Source organism: Aethalodelphis obliquidens, unplaced genomic scaffold, assembly GCF_003676395.1.
Source record: "Aethalodelphis obliquidens isolate GAN/ISIS:26980383/991018 unplaced genomic scaffold, ASM367639v1 scaffold49, whole genome shotgun sequence".
NCBI classification, from domain to species: domain Eukaryota; kingdom Metazoa; phylum Chordata; class Mammalia; order Artiodactyla; family Delphinidae; genus Aethalodelphis; species Aethalodelphis obliquidens.
Window position 1 is genome coordinate 2,307,896 of NW_020837993.1, and position 24,235 is coordinate 2,332,130.

Sequence of the window (24,235 nt, forward strand, 5' to 3'; positions counted from 1 at the left end):
TTTTCTTTTTCTTTTGCCCTGCCCAGGTACGTGGGGAGTTTCTTGCCTTTTGGGAGGTCTTCTGCCAGCGTTCAGTAGGTGTTCTGTAGTTGTTGTTCACATGTAGATGTATTTCTGATGTATCTGTGGGGAGGAAGGTGATCTCCACGTCTTACTCTTCCGCCATCTTGAGGCTCCCTCATTGGCTCTTTTAAATATAATTAACGATCACTTGCGATCTAATATTAAAATAGTGCTATAATTGAACTTAAGACAGAAAGCCTCCGATCTGTTCCCATCCTGCAATCTCTGTCTAAATTCTTCAAAGAATCTAGCTTTAGATGATAATACATCTGCTTAATGACTTCCTTTTGACCCTTTACTTTCCAACTAATTGAGCTGGCTTATCTCTGCTAAATAAACACATCCCCAGACACAGCACCCACTCACAGCCCCATAGGAAAAGTAGAGTGAGTTTCCTTCTCCCATGTGCTTTATAATTTGTAGTATCTGAGTGTGGAATCAACCCCTGAAGAATTTGGTAATGGTCCATTAGAAGCATGTCTCCCCTCAAAGCAAAGAGTGAAGGTCATAAGAGTTTTTACTGATACAGGTCTTTCTGTACCTCCCCCCAGTTCTTCAAATCCCCTCACCCATATATTTGTGGGCAGTTACTGTATTGTGAGGAGGGCATGATTTACAGGAAGATACAAACTTCTTTGCAAATGCTCCTTGCTGAGTCAGGTTGGGCTATAAGATTAATTTCTATGGAAAGTGAAAATTCTTAAGAGCCTGCCTCCAGTCTACAGAGGGGAAATGGAGGCAAATCCATGAAGAGATATGGGCACAACTGGCTTCAGCAGATAAAGATGAGAATGGAGTTTCTGTAGAGAACCCTCACCAGGGCAAAGCAGGGCACGTATGACCGTCCTAGGGTATGCAGGCCCAGGAAGTTTAGTTTAGTTTTGTTTTGTTTTGGAGATTCTGTCTATACAAACAACTGGATGCACTCAAAATCAGCATATCAGCAACATTCCGTCTGCCCCATCTCATGTCATGCTGAGGACAAAATACCACACCAGACCGCAAGAGTGATCTCCTTGCCAGATCATCCCCCTTGAATCAAGGACTGGCCATGGAGTCTCAGGACAGCCCCATATGCATGTGTTCCAGAGCTTCTCCTCCTCAAGGTATCCAGTCCACCTCACTGAGGTGTTAGGGCAGCAGAGAGCACCCTGAAGGGGGAGGAACAGACTGGAGCCCTGTTGATACACTGCCAACCCAAGGCCATCTCAGGCCCAAAGGAGTACTTTACACATTTCCAGGAAGGCTCTCCAAAGTCCTGGGCCTCCTAAGGAACGGGGCCCACAACAGAAGTCCTTCTGGCTTAGCTCTAAGGGCATTTCCAGATAAAGGCATGATGAGGACCTTTCCACAGAAGAGGAAGTCAGTCCATTTCATAAGCCCAACACTGAGTCAGAAAGTTCCTCCCACACTGCACTGTTACTGTTGCCATAGACTGTCACCAACTTGAAAGACAGGGTCCACCTTCTGCTGTTTTCAAACCCCCGTGCCTAGCACCAAGACAGACACTTACAATGTTGTCAAATAAATGTTAAAAATCCTACTTCAAGGCAAGTTTGATTTTCATTATACAGTAGAGCATCTTAGAGAAATGAATAGTGTCTTGAAATTAGGTTAGAGGGCTTAGTTCAATCTCTGAGTTTCAGTCACCTCGTCTTAAAATGAAGGAGCTGGACCAGCAGATCCTTAAGGACCTTCCAACTTTAGATCCTATGACTTGAATATCTATGACTGGCCCTAATCAGGGAGGGATTACTGGCTTCCCAAAAAAGATGAGAGGGATTTAAACCAACAAACCTAGTCACCAAGGTTTAATATACGTAGGAAACTATTCATTCCACCATCAGCTACAGGCTTGGAGTCAGGTGGTAAACGCACTAATCACTCTGTCAGTAAGTTGAGCCTGTTTTGCTCATTCCCAATAGAAGCACTTGTAGGGCTGGGGTGGAATTTTTTTGTTCCTGTTCCAAGGTATCTGAGTCCAAGTGATTGGGAGCACACAGTTTCTGAAACCCCAATGTGAGCCCTTGCTCTGGAGACCACAGAGTCTAATTATACTGAACAGAGAACAGCAAAAGTCACAAAGCCATTAATGGGAGGGTAAGGGGAAAATGAACACCCAGGGAGAAATTCAGTAGCTATTTTGAAAAGCAGGAGATTTTGCTTCTTTGTCTCAATGACAAAGTAGCTGAGTCACCCAATCGCTCATGATCTCAGGGAACGCATTAGCTTTGGTTGAGTCTGCACTCATACAAAAAGTGGAATGGTATGATGGTCGGAGAAAGCCTAGAAGGTCTGGCTCTGAAAAAAAAAGTAGGGATTTTGGGGGAAGGGAAAAGAGGTGCAGGACATATTTTAGAGCTTACAAACTGAAGATGAAATCACCATAAAGAGCTGTCAACGAAGCAATGCCTAGTAATCCTGAACTCAGCCAAAGCTCAAATGCCAGAGATGCCCTGAGATCAGGACTTTGAAGGGAGAAGATCACTTAAAACTATTCTACGCACAGACAACAAGAGACTAAGCTGAAGAATTTGCTTATGAGGCTTGCTAAAGACCCAACACATCCCTCTTCTCCTCTTGTCGAAGTGTTTGAGCCCAGGTAAAGCACACAGCCTCTGAACACCATGACCTCATAGAAACCCAGGCACCCAGGAACTCCTGAGCCTGATGAGTATAACTCACAGCATGAGAGCCCTGCTGAAAGCCTGAGAGGACATTGAGGGGGTGTGAATACTGGAAATGCTGTCTTCTGTGAGGGTTAGACCAGCAAGGTCCTGAACAGCACATTTCCTGACCTCCTGCCTTCTTGGGAAAGCTCGAGAAACTGTAAATGAAGGATGAAGGAACCATCTCAGCTCATGGATGTCCTGAGTTCCCTTTCTCAAAGGATGGTGCAATGGTCAGGGAATACAATGGAGCTCAAGGTCCAACCTCTGCTAGGAAGACTCAACCCATTTCTGATTGACTCTGATGTTTTTGAGGCAAGAGAGGCCAACAGAGTTTAAAGTCCTGGGAAATAAACCAATGATAACAGCTGATAATTCAGCTTCAAAGATTGGGTTAACTATTACCATGTGAAAATGTTGGCCACGCTTTGGAAATAGTTACATGGACAGACAGTGGAAATTGTCATTATTTTTACCAAGACCCTTAGGTCCACCCTGGAAATGAGGGCACAAAGGTACAGAAGGTGTTGAGACATGGAACAAACACAGACTCTTCTAAGGTCACAAGATGAGTCAGTCACAGACAAGCAATTCATCTTTGCCTCAAAAAATTTTTCTACTTAGTGAATTTGGAAAGCTCAAAGACAGCTTTGGTGCAGATAAACAAACTTGTTCACAGTAGAGCAAGCTAGCAAGAGCTAGCTCACCCTGGCCCTGTGTCATTTTTCCCTCCCTGATTCTATAAAAAGCTCCCCCATAAATTCTAAAGCCCCATAAATTCCAGCCGAATGGATTATCAGACCAAATACTGGAGGCCTAGCTCTGTCTCAAATAGGAAGCAAAATTTGAATGTCAATGCTGCCCGTCACATCCCCTCAAACGCAGATCTTTCTCTTCTGCCAATCTCAGTCAGTTTCCCCAGACAACTCTAAGTAAGAGACAAAAGACCCCCTCCAGTGATACTTTGTTCTCTTTCAAGCTGAAGGTTGCTGCTTCTCATTGTCTAGAATGAGTCCCCTCCCGCAAGGCACCTCAGTCCCTCATGCAAGAGAGTCCAGCTACTTCATTTCCCAGACATGTTTAGACATGATAGAACCTCAAATGTGAAGTTGGCTTGGTACCAAGAAATAATAAGATAATAAATATGAAGTGCCTACTATAGCACCCACTCAGTAAATGTTGGCTTTTATTTGTCATTAGATAGGTTATTCAAAAAATATAAAATTTTTTTAATTGAAGAATTTCTTTCAAATTGAATTAAGAGCCTACCATGGTCCCGGCACTTGGGTAGGACCAATGGATAACAGCAAGATAAATATAATTTGACTTCTACCTTTAGGAGGTTTAGAATTTATATGGGAGAGAAGACACACACGCCAACATGGTACAGAGTCAAATCTGATATATAGTAAAGGAAAATATGAACAAAGTGCTGGAGGAGGGGAAATTCCTTTTGTCTGGTGAGGTGAAGCAGGCACCATAAGGTGGGGTCTGAAGAATGGGGGCAGCTTCTGCCATTCAATAAGGCAGGGCTGCCCTTCCAGAGGGAGGGAAGCACGTGAGGAAAGATCTGGAACAGGACAGGGCATCCCAGGTGCAGGGGTAGCTGGATAGAAAGAAAAATGAGAGGAGGACTAAAAGGGAAGCATGGAGATGGAGATAGGGACACAATCTTGATTGCTTTGAAGTCAGGAAATACCAGTGGGAGGGCTACAGGAGCTGTCTAGGTCTGAAGAAAACTGCTCAGACTAAAGCAATGGTCATGAAGAAACAGGTGCAAGCCGACACAAATCTATGACAGTAAGACTCTGCCAGCACGGTGGGTATTTGGGAAGTGAGGAAGGCTTGGAATAGCCACCTCCCCTGAGAGTGAGGGCTGGCACAAGGCCACAGAGGGTGAGTGACATTGCTCTGCATGCCCCTTGTCTCTAGAAGGTGTGCGGTTTGTTTCTCTGTCATAAATCTTGCCCTGAATACTATCTGGAGACAGGGTTTTATTGGAGGACAGCTGCATCACTAATTTTAGGTTTGTGCTAGAGAAATAGGGCAGGTTTAATCTCCAGGGCAGGGAGGAGTCATAGTGACACAACGCTGGGCATCTGTTCCTACAGAGGCATCCAAGAATAACTCTCCCGGGGCTTGCTAGCATTTGGAGGCTGACACTCCGTAAAGCTATTCACGTCCCCTGACATGTCACTTCATCCCTGAAAGACCCCTTCAAACCCACAGGTTCTGGCATCCAAGTCAAGTTGAGTAGAACTCATTGGGGTACAACTTAGTTACTATTTGGGAAACGGAGTTCATGTGAGAAGGTGAGTAGTGGCAGAAACTTCCCATCTGCGTGTTCGTCTCTAGCTTTGCTGAGAGATCTGAAGCAGGCAGCCAAGTACCCAACAGCATTTATATTCATAATGAGGAACAATATTAGGGCACATCAAAGCTTCCAAGATTTTTGGCACAGTATTTCTTAATGCCCCCAACAAACCTAAGAGGCAGGACTTGATATTCACACTTTGAGAAATGTAACAGGTTAGTTAAGAAAGGATAAATGACTCGCCAAGGAATCAGCTAGAAAGAGGGGGACAAGGCGGGTCTTCTGATTTTAGCACCTTTGCTCTTGTCTTGCTGCTGGAGGCTGGGGGTAAGGCAGAAAACAAGGCAGCTTTGAGAAAGAATTCAAAAGCAGAGGGAACAGACATTTATTTTGCCTTTGGGAGGAAAGAGCCATACGATGGAGGAGAAAGACTCCCCCTATCATTAAGCAAATTGGTCCATGAGTATGTGCGTTTAGATGAAACACACATTTAGGTAACAGAAATTTAAACAAAGTTTAACCGCTTGTGATTGTCTTATATATGGTGGTTTAGAAATCAACTGCTGGACATAGACTGTGTAAGGTACTCCGGTGGTGGTTTAAGAGCTAAGGCTCATGTATCAGACAGGGTTTAAATTCCAGCTCTTTCACTTAAATCCCGGCATGTTACTTAACTCCTTTCAGCTTCAATTTTTTTTTTCCCTGTAAAATTGGGGAGAGTAATAGCACCTGCCTCGCAGAAGAGAGGAGAGGATCAAATGAGATAATGCATGCTAAGAGCTCAGCATGGGGCAGAGCACATAATAAATGCCATGGCAATGACAGCTCTATCGAAATGGTTGGTGGAAAAGCCTCTCCCCGATGGAGGTTTGGTTTTAATTTGGCATTTGGATCAAGAAGGGGAATCATCTTGTCTAACTTTTACAGAATAGACCAGAAATGCAGAAATATGCCCGAGGTCCCTGAAGAGTCATTTTGTCATCAGAAACATCCACCCCTGTTTATCCCTGGGGTTACTTTCCAGGAGAAAAAAAGCAATAGAGATGGCAACTAGCAAGAGTCTCTGAGAAGGGGGCTTCTGTGCTTTGTTGCTTACTCCCCCTAGCTCAATCTGAATAGGGAAGACAATAAAAGCTATCAGGATCCCAGAAGGGAAGGGCCTAGTGCCAAGGTAAGCTGGGAAGGGCTTGCCTAGAGGAGCTCTCCAAACAACATGGTACCCGCGTGAGTACTGTGTGATACTGGTATGTGGATGGGCCCAGGAGACATCACTGGATTTTCACATGATGTAGGGTAGGCAACCAAACATTCCTGAGCTGCCAAAGAGACACATGGAGACAACAGCAGATTAGAAGAGTCCTGGTGAGTAAGGCAAAAAGATATGGCTCATGGATTGCTGACCAAAGGACACGTTAAGACTGCATATGTCAGCAGCAAAGGCCTACACACCACGATCAAAACCGAAATATCCAAATCAAACATATTCAAAATGAATAATGGAAGTTTAAGAGGGAAATAAAATATAATTTCAGAAAAACCAAGAAAGTTCATTTCTTTGGTCACTGAGCTTGTGACTCTGAAGTTTTATACTTAACTAAATGAGGATCCCTTGACAGAATGTAGCTGAATCCCATTTTGCAATACATTTGCACTTCAGAGAAGAGATTTCTCAAATGAGGCACATGCAACACCGACTCCCCAAAAAAAAGGTGGTCTGCAAACAAAAATAGTTCCCTAACCAAATTAGTTTTGGGAAAGGGTATATACTACATACCCATCTTGAATATTCTGAATGTGTGTTGGCTTTATGAAGGCTTTGAGAAGTCTTACAGTAAAGAAATATACCTAACTTTGTTTAACCCAGTACTTCTCAATATATTTGATGAGAAATTTTTTTTTTTTTTTACCAAGATATAATGTTTTTCACTCTAGGAAATGCTGGTGTAGAGAGCTGCAGGTGAGAATGGATGATAATGGCATTATTGTGGTGACCCAAGAGAAAAATAATCAGGTGGAAGATGAGCTGACGATTGATGCTGGGATGCAGAAAATCTCATGGCTGGTCATGGAAATGCTACTTTGCCAAATGACCCCATATATCTTGGAAATTGGCTGAATTTTTTCTAATATTCTTTCAAGGTCCTCACTGAGTCACTCCCATAAATGATGGATCTTATTGGTTCCAAATATCTCTAAAGCCTGCGTCTCTGACCATCTCCCTTTTTTTAAGTTTGTGATTCAATTCTCTCCACTCCAGGAGGCAGGGCCAGGGAGAATAGCTGAGTTTCACTTTCCAATCATAAAAACACATCTCAAAACTAGCACACAATCAGAATTTCATATCAGAAATTTAGGAACCCTGAGAGCATCACCTTTCCCTATCATGTCTGGACTGTCTTTTAAGGGCTGTACTCACTATGGTAGAGTCTGAGATTAAAAGAGATACCTGAAGGCTTCAGGCAAAAAACAAGGGCTTTTGAGTCAGACAGATCTGGCTGGATTCAAATCCCAACTCTGCCTTTTTCTAGCATTGTGACCTTGGATAAGACTCTCTCCACATCTGAGTTCCCTCATCTGAAAATGAAGATGATATTATATCCATTCAGGTTGTTGTGACAATCCGAGGAAATGATGCATGGGTCGGGAGGGATGTGAGTTGAGACAGGATAAAATCATAGTACCATATCTACAAGGGGGAAGTCATCGCTCAGTGAACTGGAAGCACCAAGAGAATATCTATGAGACCCTTCCCATATCTCTATCTACTACAAAGAAGACAAAAGTACTAAAAATTGCTCTGTACCTGATTACTCGGGTGCGCTTCTGGGTATAAGGGGTGATGATCTTGAGAAGCAGTTCCATCGCTCCATTAATTCCCAGCATGGCTCCTGTGGTGACTGAGAAAGACAAAAGCACACTAGTTATTGACCCATCTGAACCAAGCATTATTTTCAGCATTACAGAATGAGCCTAAAAGATAGGGGAGGTCCATCACCTTTCTTACCAAAGGCAACTTAAAAGCAGAGAAACTCTATGGTCTTTTATCCCTGGCTTGGAAGTTAAAGATTATCTGAAAAGCACACATTATCTTCCCACACTATCTCTTTCTCAAAAGGGTCCCAAGCCATGAAATTATGTTTTTCATTTTCTGGTGGCCCATTGCCCTACTCCTTTGTATAGTCAATCAGAATAGCTAAGGCAATTGCCGAGCAGATTTTTTCTGTAAGCAGATCTTTGGGTTTCTGGCAACTACTTAAGTTCAAGCTGTTTCACCCACCACCGACTTCCTATATGATACATACGTGCACGCGTGCACGCGCACACACACACACACACAGCCAGTATCTTAAAAAACACTTTCTTAGACGTATTTTGCTGTTTGGAGACTTCACAATGAAGAAAAGTCGTAAGTGGATGGGATAAGTTTCAATCCAACTTGGATTGACTTCTTTAAAACTTCAAGAAGCAACCTAATAAAGAAGATAGTGCCCTTTTTGTTCCACCCCGGTTCCAAGTTCCCCTACAACTTTTGCACTCGGATCGCCCATCACTAAAAGGCTAAGGCTTGACTATACCTCTATCCATTAGAATGGCAAAGGAAGAATCAGTTGGTCCTGCTCAGAGGTAACTACCAGAAATTTTTGCCTTTTTGCCCAATTGGATGGCTATAAAAACAGAGTGATAGATCTGAATAATAGAAAGAGACCAAAAGGGGTAGCTGGTCATCCTGGTGGCTTCAGATAAGTACTTTGGATACAAAACCTCTCATCTCTGATGATGCCCCAGCCACTCTACAATATTCCCAGCACCTCACTCCACTCAGCTCACTTCAGGAAGAGCTCTGATCACGTCAAAAATAAGAGGAACCCACAGGATACAAAATAGAATCTTGGCCCGAGGCAAAACTTTCAGTGGGAGAAGGAAAGAAGTTTATCTTCCAAGGTGTGACTCTTTTTCCTTTCCTTCACTGTACTGTTGTAGTAAAACAGAGACCTATGAACGCCTTGTGCTTTGGGCCAGCTTTGTTCCAGGAAATATGAGTGGAAACAAGGGGGTCAGGGAGAAGCAAAGAGATAAAAACAAGGGAGGCTCATACTGGCTTGCTCCAAGCCTCAGGAAAGGAGGAAAAATGGAAAACTGGAGTCTCTAATATAGTTCAGCTCAGTAAAGTCCACCAGAGAGAGACTGAGGCTGATGTCTTAGTTATCACCAGGAGTGCGTGTTCCTGGAATATCCTCTATGCGTTCGTCCCTCCTGAGGCTAGTACAGGCAGTCATTGAATGGATCAAAATTCAAGAATTTGGCATCCTAGTTCTGCCCATCAATCTTCCCTTCCCATGGCTACTAATTCAGTCCTTACTTCTAAATTGGCAAAACATGCTGGAGTAAACTCCTGGCAAATAATTCAGCAAAATTCTAGTATTAAGTAGAGTTAGAGAGGAAATAGTTTTAAGAGCATGAATTCTAGCATGGGAGACTTTAGACTTGGAACTGAAAGAGGATAACAATAAAAAGTCCTCACTAAGTTCTTCCATGCTGGATGCCTGCCCAAGGTTAGACCTCTGGCAGCTCTATAAGCAACCTCACCCGCCATCTGAGAGCTGCCGAATGGTTCGCTGGCTGTCATAGACCCATTATGGTTCCAGCCAATTCCTTCTGCAGATAGGAGCTGTTTAGAAAACTTTCTGGAACATTCAACAGTGGCTAACAATTCACCAAAGCGACAGCAACCCATGGGCTTCATGAACTCCTCTTGCCTCTCATCAGTAAAGTCAATGTGTAGAGAGTGATCGTATTTTTTTAAAATATTTTATGAAACAGTTCATACAATAAATGTTGTCTTAGAATAGGAGACACATGGCCACCTCCTCATACCCACAGGCAAATCTCAGCATTTTTCACAGCTCCCTGCTGAAGGAATTCTTCAAGATCTCTATAATCAATATATATAATGAGAGTAAGTTATTCATCTTAACTATTCTTTACGAAACCAAAATAAGATACTTCAAATCTCGTGCTGCTGGCGAGTTCCAAATGGGGGTGACACACCTTCTGCCTCCTCATTAATAAGAGTTGTCCTTTATACAAAGCCACAACTTCTCACTTAGATTTTCCTTTATTAGAGATGGGTTTGGACAGATTCTTTCAGCCTCTCTCAAATATTCTCTGATTTTCTGCTCAACATACATGAGTGTGAGTGGAGATTCTGTCTGTGAACACGGAGTCAAGCATCTGTCTCGTTATTCCCTAGAAATACTTTCTTTTGATGGGTCTTCCATGCTTACTCATGGAGTTAACCAATGAAATATGTCCCTAATATTTTGTTAGTTCTGAGGACAGTTACAGAAAAAGGTCACCACCTGTTTACTCCCCTTATGTGTGTGATTCCTATTATTTCAAAGGACTGAGGGAAAAGATTAGAGCAGAGAAGAAAAACTAACACTTACTTAGCAACTATTATGTGACGAACTTACCCATGAACATGATCTTACTTATCCTAACCACTAAGTCTATGAGCTCTTATTACAACTGTAATTTTACAAAGGAAGAAGCTGAGGTTAAACAGGTTAAGTGCACACATCATATGACTCTTAAGAAATGAAGTCAGAGTCAAGCCCAGGTCTTCTTGGCTCTAAGCTCATGTTCTTTCCTCTAGAGAGTACTACAGCTAAATTGTTGTCACTTTTGTTCTGCAGGAAAGGGGCTTCGAAAGGAGAAATAAAAGTCCGTGTTCTTTACACTGAAATAGGTGGTACAGAATATCATCTATTAATAACTATCTGTATGAAGAGTAGAATAAACATGAATTTTGCAGTTAGAAACTTAGCCCTCATGACTTATCTGTATGAACTCAAGCAATTTCTTCATTCTTCTAAGCTTCATTTTCTTTTTTCTTAGCTATGAAATGCTGAGACTACATACAGGATGGTTATGATTATCGGAAATAATTCAAATCAGGAGATGGCAAATAACATCAACCCATGTGCCATGATATATCAAGTTACCTGAAACACTATGTTGAGAAGCATTGGGACATAAACTTTGGTAAAGGATGTCATGAGCAATGAGTGACTTCAGGTACATAGTGGAGAGACTTGTGAGGGTCGCTCTTGACAGCTGTAACACATTGCTCTGTGCCTTGGATATATGGACTGAATAAAGTCTGCCTTCCCCTGCCACAGGTCTTTTTCACCTTGTAGTACTGACAGAGAGACGTAGAGTGCTAAAATGTTTTAGCTCCCAAGGGAAAACAATATGGATCTCTCACTTCAAGCACCGGCTCAAGAGTTCTCCAAGGCTGAGAAGGAGATGAAGAAATAACTTCTCACCTCTACGGTCTCTAGAACATGAGGCTCCTCCTGGTTTATTTATCTTGTTGGGACTACATTTGTCCTCCACCCATGCCCTCCTTCCAACCACACCCCCAAATGGTTTCCAGGTGTCCCAGCCCAGATCTGGAAGCCACCCCCAGAGAGCCACAATTGAGTTGCTTACCACTAAAGGCAAAGACACGCAGAGCCCAGAGACAGTGGAGAAGGTTCTGGCTGTGAGACAGGTTTTTCCTCGCCAGAATCAATGTCACATCAAGTGCTTCAAATTCCAGTGCCTTCTGTCCAAACTTTTTATCTATGAACACAGATCAATCCATCTTAGTTGTGTTTCACATTAATTCTGAAGGTTGTATAATGTGTGGGGGAGAGGAAGGCAAAGATGGTGGAGTGAAGAAGATTATCATGGCCAATGAGACTTTTCGGGTCTAGTAGAAAATGCTACTAAGTATGTCCCCATTGGAGCCAGATGACTCAAAAGAGCTAATGGAGGGTATACATATGGTCCATTATTCTTCAAGTAATATTTACATGAAGTCTTGTGGGTTGTATGACTTGCACCCCCTATATGTAAAAATGTTTCTGGTTGTCCTCAAACATAAGCTACAGTTTAGCTGGGTATAAATTTCTTCCTTTAAGACAGTTCCAGAAGTAAGGATACTTAAGTTACATAACATTCAAATGCATTGTGTGAACCTTGATTGGATCCTTCTCTGAACATGTCTGTAAAAGGCATGCTGGGAACATTTGAAGAAACTGGAATGAATATAAATATGTATGCATTGTTAATTTTGTTAGATTTATGACCATGGTATTATGATTATATAGGAAAACGTCTCTTTTCAAAGAAACGCACACAAAAGTATTTAGGAGTAATGTTATCTCTAATTTTCCTTAGAATATTTCAAATAAAAATAAATAGGTTAAGGAAATATGGCAAAATGTTAACAATGGTTAGAGCTAAGTGATAGGTATAGAAGAGGTCATCTTTCTATATGGTAGAGAACTTTATAATAAAACATGAAAACATAATTTCAGAAAATAAAATTTTCTCCCCAAATTTCTCTAAATTATTGATCCAAATAACCTGATATTCAGTGTTGTGGGTTAGTCATTATTATTTTAATAATTATTAATAATCATTAATTATTAATATTATTTAATAATTAGTAATAAGCATAAAAAATAAAGGGAAAAATATTTTTTAATTCTATGCTCCTGGCTCCCACTAGGGATAATATGTGACTGTGCCACCTGTCACATTTGTTTGTGTCCTTTCCAAAGTGCAATGCCCAAATCACCATGTTTGTTTTTGCAAGAATACAGTCCCTACCAGATTCATAGCAGGTGGAAATAAGCAAAACAGAGACAACATCCTAAACCTCGTTTACCAATATTTATCTCTGGACCAAAAGACACCAAAAGGCAAAGAGATTGTGACTGAACTCATATGACCCGTTTCCTTTATCAGAAAAGAAAGATACCTATCTGGCTCCATTCATGAGCAGCCAATCTCGTTTCTGTTCTGTTCAGGTCAGCCCCTGACAGCTTGAATGTCAATATCAAGGACTACCATCTTTAATGGCAGAAGGTGTAATTATGACAATAATAATATCAAGGTCCATAACTTGAAAATCACTGCCCCGGTGCATCACTCATCTCTCTTTCTCCTATGAAACCTACATGACTCTTGTCCATCAAGCTTCTGGCGCCACATGCTAAGCAGGTAACATACAACCTTGCTTAATCCTTACAGCAACCCAAGAATTATGTACTGAGACCCATTTTGTAGATGAGAGCCCAATGGTAACTTGCCCAAGGTCACACTGCTAATAAATGTCAAAGCCAGGCCTAAAACCCAGATCTGACTTCCCAGCCTCTGCCATTTACTACCAGGGTGTAAAGCATGTCTTTTCTGTCTGTTTTTGGAGTTCACTTGGCCCACTCTTTGTTTTGCTGACTTCTTCTTATCTTTCAAGTTTGGGCTCCAATGTCACCTCTCTCTGTCTACATCATCTTAGAGGAACATCACCTTTTCTTTTCCTTCCAGTTATTATCTAGTTAATTATCATTGTCTGCTATTATCTAGTTCATCTAGTTAATTATTCTGCCCTTCCCCACTTGAATGTAAGTCCCATGCGAAAAGGCCCCTTATCTGTCTTTGTGACAGTGATGTTCCCAGTGTCTAGAACAGTGCGCAGCCCTGGGAGACATGGAGTAAAAATCTGTTGAATATTCAACAGATATTCAATGAATATTGGTTCTATTGGTTTTGTCTGGAACATGCTCATGCAGGTGCTGGCTGATGCCTGGGTCTCAATCATTATCTGTGAAATGTAGAATGGACTCAAATCACAGCTCCAAACATTGAAAGGAAAGAGTATCCCAGAGCCCTGTGCCCTCAACTGCTGCTGCCTGCACTGAGCATCAAAGATCCAACTTTTGGAGGACCTGAGCTTCTCGACTGTGATTTATGTAAGACTGCACACAATCGGAGCTTAACTGTTAGGACTAATTTGCAACGTTTACATGCATCCTGAGTGCCCAGGCTTTTTCAAATGTGCTCCCAAAATTTCTAGGGTTGTAGGGAGGTGTTTCAGTCTTCTACGAGGAAAGAGAAATGGATGTGCAGCATAAGTGGAAAGAATTCTAGACCCCCATCTTCTCTTCAACCAAGGAAGCTCCACTTCTATGTGACATATTGTAGTGAGTTGAAAACCGTGCCCCAAAATTCATGTCTGCCTGGAACCTCAGAATGTTATCATATTTGGAAATACAGTCTTTGCAGACTTAATTACTTAAGATCATACAGATTTGGATGGGCCCTCAATCCAATGGCCAATATCCTTATAAGAGGAGAGGACACAAAGAAAGACACAAGAGTAGAAGGCCATGTGAAGATGGATGCAGAAATTGGAGTGATGTGTCTGTAAGCCAAGAAACACCAAGGATTGCTGGAAATTACCAGAATCTAGGAGAGAGGCATGTAAGAGATTCTCCCTCAGAGCCTCCAGAAGGAACCAATCTTGCTAACCTCTTAATTTCAGACTTTTGGCCTCCAGAACTGTGAGAAAATAAATTTCTGTTGTTTTAAGCCACCCAGTTTGTGGTAATTCGTTACGGCAGCCCTAGGAAATTAATGCATTTACATAACGAACCTCCATATAAGATGTTTTTTGAAGAAATGTCCCATTTATTTTTAAAGTGATTGAAAACCTCCTTGGAGTATCTCCTCTCTGTCCCCCATATGCCTCATGCCCCATGTAGTCCATGCCTGCTCTGGGTCCTGTCCTAAGCACCTAAGTACCTTGGATTTGCTGACATCTACGAACCTCTCCTGGACCCTCACCTTCCAGGTGAGGCTGGGGCTGGTCCTGCCATCACCACCAAGGTGTCTATACCTCCCTGTTGCTCCTCCCTGTACTCCCCCACAAAAGCTTCCCAAATTGCTCTCATGATAACATCCCCAGATGCCCTTTCAGTCATCTTTGGGTCCCAGGGGTATGGGTACCTCGTAGGCCAACTTTGGCCAGCAGCCGGAAGAGGGGCAAGAGGATATCATAGTCTGGAGAAGCTGTCCTGGCTGTGTCCACCAGGGTCTGCAGAAGGGCTTCACTACCACCCTTGCTGATCACGTAGCAAATCCTCCGGTCTGTGCCTGAGAGGGAAAGCAGAGGAGCACTGAGCCTCAAATAACTACCCTCATTTCCTTGGAACAGAAAGCAGACCCCACAGCTAGAGACAGAACAAGGATTGGTTCATTTCACCCCAGAAACGAAAACTGTGGAGTTCTTGAAGCAACTTGTGTAAAGTTGTGCTATTAGGTAAGGGGCCAGGGTTGTGGGGTGGGGGTGGGGTGTGAAATGGAGAAATAATGGAATATTTCAGAACTTGCAGCAGCTGTAATAAGCGGAGCCTAAAATCTACTTTCCTGAGAATCTATTAAGTCTCAGTGTATCTGTGCACTTGTGTTGCATGTATAGAAATACGCATATTAGGCTTATGTATAATCATATACTTAATTAAAGAGGGATCAGTATCCCCTCAGCTATACGTTTCAATCATCTACAAGAGGGTTTGGTTTGATAGCTTACCTGGAATAATTTCATGGATGGTGTTAATGATTATTTGGTGCTGACCTTCAGTAACAGATGTGCGGTAAATATGGAAACAACCAGAATAATCCCTTGAGAAACAAACATCTAATCATACGTCTAGGGAGTTTGAAGAGTGTCTGGGGCTAGGGTAAGGTATATTGGTCTTTCTACCTAAGAATAGTTTTAAACATCTTGCCCCAGGACAAGCTCAAAAGCAGTGATTACATTTCAACTTGGAAGGGGACCCACGTGACTCTCTATGCACTTGGACAAAGGTGGCCAACAGGGTGGGAGATTATTAGCAAAGAAGATCCTCTGATTTTTCATCCTCTACTACAGGGGCAATAATCAGTACCTATTTCAGAAGGAGAACTCCAAGGTTTCATTCTAAGAGTTCCAGACACCACTGGACAAATTGAAGGCAGAACTACCACAGAGGACAAGTGGTCTTCACCTACAGAGGGTACCTCGCGCAGAAGAAGGGAAGCCACCCTGCCATTGGAGGGCAGCACAGCCTATAGAAAAACCTCAGTATGAGTGGACCCTTCCTCCTGAATCTGTAATCTGAGGGTTTGTGGCTTTGGAGCGACATTCACTTCGGTATTGTCTGTTTGGTGATAATACGTCTTTCTAATGCAATGTGACTGGCTACATAGAAGTGAAAACTGAGTAAATGTTGGAATGTCCAAGAAGCTGTGTTTTCCAAGACCCTCACATGGAAATGAGCTAATAGAGGCGTGCCCCAGTTAACTCAGTTGATGCCAATATAGTCACCTCTGTCATCTTATCTCTGAAAATGTAGTGGCTGACCACTCTGCTAAGTCCAGCTCCTGCCTCATCTTCCTGTCTCCACTGGACATATGAAGGGAGCTGCCAATACCTGGCTCTCTAAATGGACCACGATGAGGAAAGCAGGGGAGGCAACAGGTCGAATTGCTGAGGGCTGGAGGTCCTTGTCCCCAGAAATGAAGTATCATAGAATCACCACCAAGAGTCTAATTCCCTCCTAAGTTTGGATCACCATAGGGTGAGTGACAAGACTGAAGAGCCCAAAGTACAACCATCCCATGGTGATTCTGTCTCTCACAGAAAACTTGAGCTGGAGCAAACCCCCAGGCTACACAGGTCCCTGGGAGACACCACAGCTGCATGCCTCCATGTCCACCATACAAGGGATGAGGGCATGGCTTACTCACCAACGGAAAGCAGATCTCCGAGGACCTGGAGGATGGTCAGGGTGGACTCCCTGTCAGAGGAGCTCTGCAATGAAAGCACAGGCAGCCATTTTTAAGAAGGAAGGTGAGGGTGCAGCCACTATGGAGAACAGTATGGAGGTTCCTTAAGGTTACCATATGATCCAGCGATCCCACTCCTGGGCATATATCCAGAAAAGATGAAAACTCTAATTTGAAAAGATACATGCACCTGAATGTTCATTACAGCACTATTTACAATAGCCAGGACATGGAAGCAACCTAAATGTCCAGATGAATGGATAAGGAAGATGTGGTACATATATACAATGGAATATTACTCAGCCATAAAAAAGAAGGAAATAATGCCATTTGCAGCAACATGGATGGGCCTAGAGATTATCATGCTAAGTGAAGTAAGTCTGACAGAGAAAGAAATATATCATATGATATAACTTATATCGAAGCTATATCATAAAATCTAAAAAAAATTATTCAAGTGAACTTATTTACAAAACAGAAATAGACTCGCAGACATAGAAAACAAACTTATGGTTACCAAAGGGGAAAGGTGGGGGGGAAAGATAAATTGGGAGTTTGGGATTGACATGTACACACTACTATATATAAAATAGGTAATCAACAAGGACCAACTGTATAACAGGGAACTGTACTTAATATTCTGTAATAACCTAAATGGGAAAAGAATTTGAAAAAGAATAGATACATGTATATGTATAACTGAATCACTTTGCTGTACACCTGCAACTAACACAACATTGTAAATCAACTGTACTCCAATATAAAATAAAAATTAAAAAAAAGAAGGAAGGCAAAAGAAAGGAGGTGGCATGGTCAGGGTACACATGGGAATGGCAGGGCTGTGTTTCCTTTTACTGATAAAGACTTCCTGCCATAGGAGATGGTTGAAGGGTTGTTCCTTAAATAATGACTATGAGGGGACTCACTGAGTTAAGGTCTCAGGGGTTCTGCCACCATATTTAGACTTCAGGATCCTTCTTTGGGGACCCATTTTTTTAGTAACATCAGCAAGATGGGCAAGAGAACAAACATTGATAATTTATGCAGAAACAGCAAATGAAAGGGGCTTTGTGGGCCAAGTTAGCATAGTTCTCACTTATTTCAGGAGGCTTGGACTATTAGATGCAGGGCAAACAGCAGAAACCAAAACCCACTAAAATGTTCCGATGGAAAGAATTCCCTGACTGACAAGGATGAATTTTTATTTTCTCAAGAGACACCTAGGGTAGCACCAAATCACATGATATAGATGCTCTATGGGATGCTTGCAACGCTTGATACTCTCTACCCTTTGTTATACACAAGAGGACGCTGAGATTCAGAGGGAGGGAGGATTATTCAAATCTTCTGTGGTGACCCACAGAGAAAACCCCAAAGTTACAGCCCAGGTTCCCAAAAAATCAGGCCAGTGTTTGTTGTGCTGTAATATGCTAATTTTCTAGATCACAAGAACTTATTTATCTACTAGTTGCAAGTTTGTACCCATAAATAACACCTCTCCAAATCCCCTACTCCAGCCCCTGGTAACCATCATTCTACTCTCTGTTTTTGCAAGTTCAGCTTTTTTAGATTTCATGTATCAGTAATATCATATAGTATTCATCTTTATCTGACTTATCTCACTGCACCTAATGCCTTCAGGATCCATCGGTGTTGTTGCAAATGGCAGGATATGCTTTTTATCATGGCTGGATAATATTCCATTGTATGTATATGCATCTTCTTTACCCCTTCATCTGTTGAGTGCACTTAGGTTGCTTCCATATCTTGGCTATTATGAAAAATGCTGTGGTGAACATGGGTGTGCAGAATTCTCTTCCAGACACTGCTTTCAATTCCTTTGTATATATAGCCAGGAGTCCTACCTTACACCACTCACAAAAATTAACTTGAAATAGATCAAAGGATTTTTTTTTTTTTTTTTTTTTAGTTTTGGGTCCCACTGCATGTGGGATCCTAGTTCCCCAACCAGGGATCGAACCCACAGCCCCTGCATTGGAAGTGTAAAATCTTAACCACTGGACCTCAAGGGAAGTCCCAGATCAAAGATTTAAATCTAAGACTTGAAACCATAAAACTCCTAGAAGGGAGGAGACCTTCAAGATGGTGGAGAAGTAAGATGTGGAGATCACCTTCCTCCCCACAAATACATCAGAAATACGTCTACATGTGGAACAACTCCTACAGAACACCTACTGAACGCTGGCAGAAGACCTTACTTCACAAAAGGCAAGAGACTCCCCAGGTACCTGGGTAGGGAAAAAGAAAAAAGAATAAACAGAGACAAAAGGATAGGGACGGGACCTGCACCAGTGGGAGGGAGCTGTGAAGGAGGAAAGGTTTCCACACACTAGGAAGCCCCTTCGCGGGTGGAGACTGTGGGTGGCGGAAGGGGAAGCTTCGGAGCCGCGGAGGAGAGCGCAGCAATAGGGGCGCAGAGGGCAAAGCGAAGAGATTCCCGCACAGAGGATCAGGGCCAGCCGTCACTCACCAGCCCGAGAGGCTTGTCTGCTCACCTGCCGGGGCGGACGGGGGCTGGGAGCTGAGGCTCGGGCTTCGGAGGTCAGACCCCAAGAAGAGGACTGGGGTTGGCTGCGTGAACACAGCCTGAAGGGGGCTAGTGCACCACAGAAAACTGGGAGGGAGTCCGGGAAAAAGTCTGGAACTGCCTAAGAGGCAAGAGACCATTGTTTCATGGTGTGAAAGGAGAGGGGATTCAGAGCACTGCCTAAACAAACTCCAGAGATGGACGTGAGCTGAGGCTTTCAGCACGGACCCCAGAGACGGGCATGAAATGCTAAGGCTGCTACTGCAGCCACCAAGAAGCCTGTGTGTGAGCACAGGTCACTATCCACACCTCTCCACCCGGGAGCCTGTGCAGCCCACCACTGCCAGGGTCCCGTAATCCAGGGACAACTTCCCCGGGAGAATACACAGCGCGCCTCAGGCTATTGCAATGTTATGCCGGCCTCTGCCATCACAGGCTCACCCCACATTCGTACCCCTTCCTCCCCCCGGCCTGAGTGAGCCAGAACCCCCTAATTGGCTGCTACTTTAACCCCATCCTGTCTGAGTGAAGAATAGATGCCGTCACGCGACCTACAAGTAGGGGCCAGGCCAAATCCAAAGCTGAACCCCAGGAGCTGTGCGAACAAAGAGAAAGGGAAATCTCTCCCAGCAGCCTTAGGAGCCGAGGGTTAAATCCCCACAATCAACTTGATGTACCCTTCATCTCTAGAATACCTGAAGAGACAATGTATCATCCCAAAATTGAGGTGGTGGACTTTGGGAGCAACTGTAGACTTGGGGTTTGCTTTCTGCATCTAATTTGATTTTGGTTTTATGTTTATCTTAGTTTAGTATTTAGAGTTTATTATCATTGGTAGATTTGTTTATTGATTTCTTTGCTCTCTTATTTTTTTATATAGATATATATTGGTTTTTCCTTTTTCTATTTTTGTGAGTGTGTATGTGTATCCTTCTTTCTGTGATTTTGCCTGTATAGCTTTGCTTTTACCATTTGTCCTAGGGTTTTGTCTGTCCATTTTTTTTTTTAGTACAGTTTTTGGCACTTATTATCATTGGTGGATTTGTTTTTTGCTTCGGTTGCTCTTTTCTTTCTTTACTTTTTCATTAATTTTTAAGTTTTTAATTTTTAATAATTTTTAATTTCAATAACTTTATTTTATTATAGCTTATTTTTTTCTTTCTTCCCTTCTTTTTTTAAATCACTTTTTTTCTCAGCTGTGTGGCTGACAGGGTCTTGGTGCTCTGGACAGGTGTCAGGCCTGTGCCTCTGAGTAGGAGAGCCAAGTTCAGGACACTGGTCCACCAGAGACCTCCTGGCTACACGTAATATCAGACGGCAAAAGCTCCCCCAGAGATCTCCATCTCAATGCTAAAACCCAGCTCCACCCAATGACCAGCAACCTACAGTGCTGGACACCCTATGCCAAACAACTAGCAAGACAGGAACACAACCCCACCCATTAGCAGAGAGGCTGCCTAAAATCATAATAAGGTCACAGACACCCCAAAACACACCACTGGATATGGTCCTACCACCAGAAAGACAAGATCCAGTGTCATTCAACAGAAAACAGGCACCAGTCCCCTCCACCAGGAAGCCTGCCCAACCCACTGAACTAACCTTAGCCACTGGGGACAGACATCAAAAAACAATGGGAACTATGAACCTGCAGCCTGCGAAAAGGAGACCCCAAACACAGTAAGTTAGCAAAATGAGAGGAAAGAGAAATACACAGCGGATGGAGGAGCAAGGTAAAAACCCAGCAAACCTAACAAATGAAGAGGAAATAGGCAGTCTACCTGAAAAAGAATTCAGAGTAATGACAGTAAAGATGATCCAAAATCTTGGAAATAGAATGGAGAAAATACAAGAAACATTTAACAAGGACCTGGAAGAACTAAAGAGCAAACAAACAATGATGAACAACATAATAAATGATATTAAACATTCTCTACAAGGAATCAATAGCAGAATAACTGAAGCAGAAGAATGGATAAGTGACCTGAAAGACAAAATGTCTCAGAGACATCTGGGACAACATTAAAATCACCAACATTCAAATTATACAGGTTCCAGAGGAAGAAGAGAAAAAGAAAGGAACTGAGAAAATATTTGAAGAGATTATAGTTGAAAACTTCCCTAATATGGGAAAGGAAATAGTCAATCAACTCCAGGAAGCACAGAGAGTCCCATACAGGATAAATCCAAAGAGAAACACACCAAGACACATATTAATCAAACTATCAAAAATCAAATCAAAGAAAAAATATTAAAAGGAGCAAGGGAAAAACAACAAATAATATACAAGGGAATCCACATAAGGTTAACAGCTGATCTTTCAGTTGAAACTGCAAGCCAGAAGGGAGTCGCAGGACATATTTAAAGTGATGAAAGGGAAAAATCTACAACCTAGATTACACTACCAGTGAGGATCTCATTCAGATTCAATGGAGAAGTTAAAACCTTTACAGACAAGCAAGAGCTAAGAGAATTAAGCACCACCAAACCAGCTTTACAACAAACGATAAAGGAACTTCTCTAAGCAGGAAACACAAGAGAAGGAAAAGACCTACAATAACAACCCAAAACAATTAAGAACATGGTAATAGGAACATACATATCAATAACTACCTTAAATGTAAATGGATTAAATGCTCCAAACAAAAGACACAGACTGGCTGAATGGATACAAAAACAAGACCCGTATACATGCTGTCTACAAGAGACCCACTTCAGACCTAGGGACACATACAGACTAAAAGTGAGGGGATGGAAAAAGATATATCATACAAATAGAAATCAAAAGGAAGCTGGAGTAGCAACACTCATATCAGACTAAATAGACTTTAAAATAAAGACTATTACATGAGACAAAGAAGGACACTACATAATGATCAAGGGGTCAATCCAAGAAGAAGATATAACAATTGTAAATATTTATGAACCCAATATAGGAGCACCTCAAAACATAAGGCAAATGCTAACAGCCACTAAAGGGGAAATCAACAGTAACACAATCATACTAGGGGATTTTAACACCCCACTTTCACCAATGGACAGATCATCCAAAATGAAAATAAATAAGGAAACACAAGCTTCATATAATACATTAAACAAGATTAACTTAATTGATATTTATAGCACATTCAATCCAAAAACAGCAGATTACACTTTCTTCTCAAGTGTGCACAGAACATTCTCCACGATAGATCATATCTTGGATCACAAGTCAAGCCTCAGTAAATTTAAGAAAATTGAAATCATATCAAGCATCTTTTCTGACTACAATGCTATGAGACTAGATATCAGTTACATGAAAAAACCTAAAAAATACAAACCCATGGAGGCTAAACAATACACTACTAAATAACCAAGAGATCACTGAAGAAATCAAAGAGGAAATCAAAAAATCTCTAGAAAAAAATGACAATGAAAACCCGATGATGCTAAACCTATGGGATGCAGCAAGTGCAGTTCTAAGCTGGAAGTTTATAGCAATACAATCCTACCTTAAGAAACAAGAAACATCTCAAATAAACAACCTAACCTTACACCTAAAGCAATTAGAGAAAGAACAAAACAACCTCGAATTTAGCAAAAGGAAAGAAATCATAAAGTTCAGATCAGAAATAAATGAAAAAGAAATGAAGGAAACAACAGCAAAGATCAAAAAAACTAAAAGCTGGTTCTTTAAGAACATAAACAAATTTGATAAACCATTAGCCAGACTCATCAAGAAAAAAAGGGAGAAGACTCAAATCAATACAGTAAGAAATGAAAAAGAAGTAACAATTGACACTGCAGAAATACAAAGGATCATGAGAGATTACTACAAATAACTATATGCCAGTAAAATGGACAACCTGGAAGAAATGGACAAATTCTTAGAAAAGCACAAACTTCTGAGACTGTACCAGGAAGAAACAGAAAATGTGAACAGAGCAATCACAAGCACTGAAATTGAGACTGATTAAAAATCTTCCAACAGGGCTTCCCTGGTGGCGCAGTGGTTGGGAGGCTGCCTGCCGATGCAGGGGACGCGGGTTCGTGCCCCGGTCCGGGAGGATCCCGCGTGCCGCGGAGCGACTGGGCCCGTGGGCGCTGAGCCTGTGCTCCTCAACGACAGTGACAGGCCCGCGTACCGCAAAAAAAAAAAAAAAAAAAAAAAAAAAAATCTTCCAACAAACAAAAGTGCAGGACTAGACTGCTTCACAGGCAAATTCTATCAAACAATTAGAGAAGAGCTCACACCTATCCTTCTCAAACTCTTACAAAATATAGCAGAGGGAGGAACTCTCTCAAACTCATTCTACGAGGCCACCATCCCCCTGATACCAAAACCAGACAAAGTTGTCACAAAGAAAGAAAACTATAGGCCAATATCACTGATGAACATAGATGCAAAAATCATCAACAAAATACTAGCAAACAGAATCCAACAGCACATTAAAAGGATCATAATCATACACCATGATCAAGCAGGGTTTATCCCAGGAGTGCAAGAATTCTTCAATATATGAAAATCAATCAATGTGATAAACCATATCAACAAACTGAAGGAGAAAAACCATATGATAATCTCAATAGATGCAGAAAAATATATTGACAAAATTCGATACCCATTTATGGTAAAAAACCCTCCAGAAAGTAAGCATAAAGGGAACTTACCTCATCATAATAAAGGCCATATATGACAAACCCACAGCCAACATCACTCTCAATGGTGAAAAACTGAAACCATTTCCTCTAAGATCAGGAACAAGACAAGGTTCCCCACTCTCACCACTATTACTCAACATAGGTTTGGAAGTTTTAACCACAGCAATCATAGAAGAAAAAGAAATAAAAGGAATCGAAATCAGAAAAGAAGTAGAGTTGTCACTGTTTGCAGATGACATGGTACTATACATAGAGAATCCTAAAGATGCTACCAGAAAACTACTAGAGCTAATCAATGAATTTGGTAAAGTAGCAGGATACAAAACTAATGCACAGAAA

General features: G+C 41.9%; 1 protein-coding gene across 1 annotated transcript in view; it reads right to left on the reverse strand.

The window, feature by feature from the left end:
- Nucleotides 1–16,738, reverse strand: part of AGBL1 (AGBL carboxypeptidase 1) — a gene marked incomplete at its 5' end in the record, with an annotated part of 506,902 nt that extends 490,164 nt beyond the window's left edge. Inside the window, 4 exons of the mRNA XM_027083140.1 lie at nucleotides 7,850–7,943; nucleotides 11,542–11,673; nucleotides 14,887–15,033; nucleotides 16,669–16,738. Coding sequence (XP_026938941.1) covers nucleotides 7,850–7,943; nucleotides 11,542–11,673; nucleotides 14,887–15,033; nucleotides 16,669–16,738 — 443 coding nt within the window. The remainder of the gene's footprint in view (nucleotides 1–7,849; nucleotides 7,944–11,541; nucleotides 11,674–14,886; nucleotides 15,034–16,668) is intronic.
- Nucleotides 16,739–24,235: the final 7,497 nt, after the last annotated feature.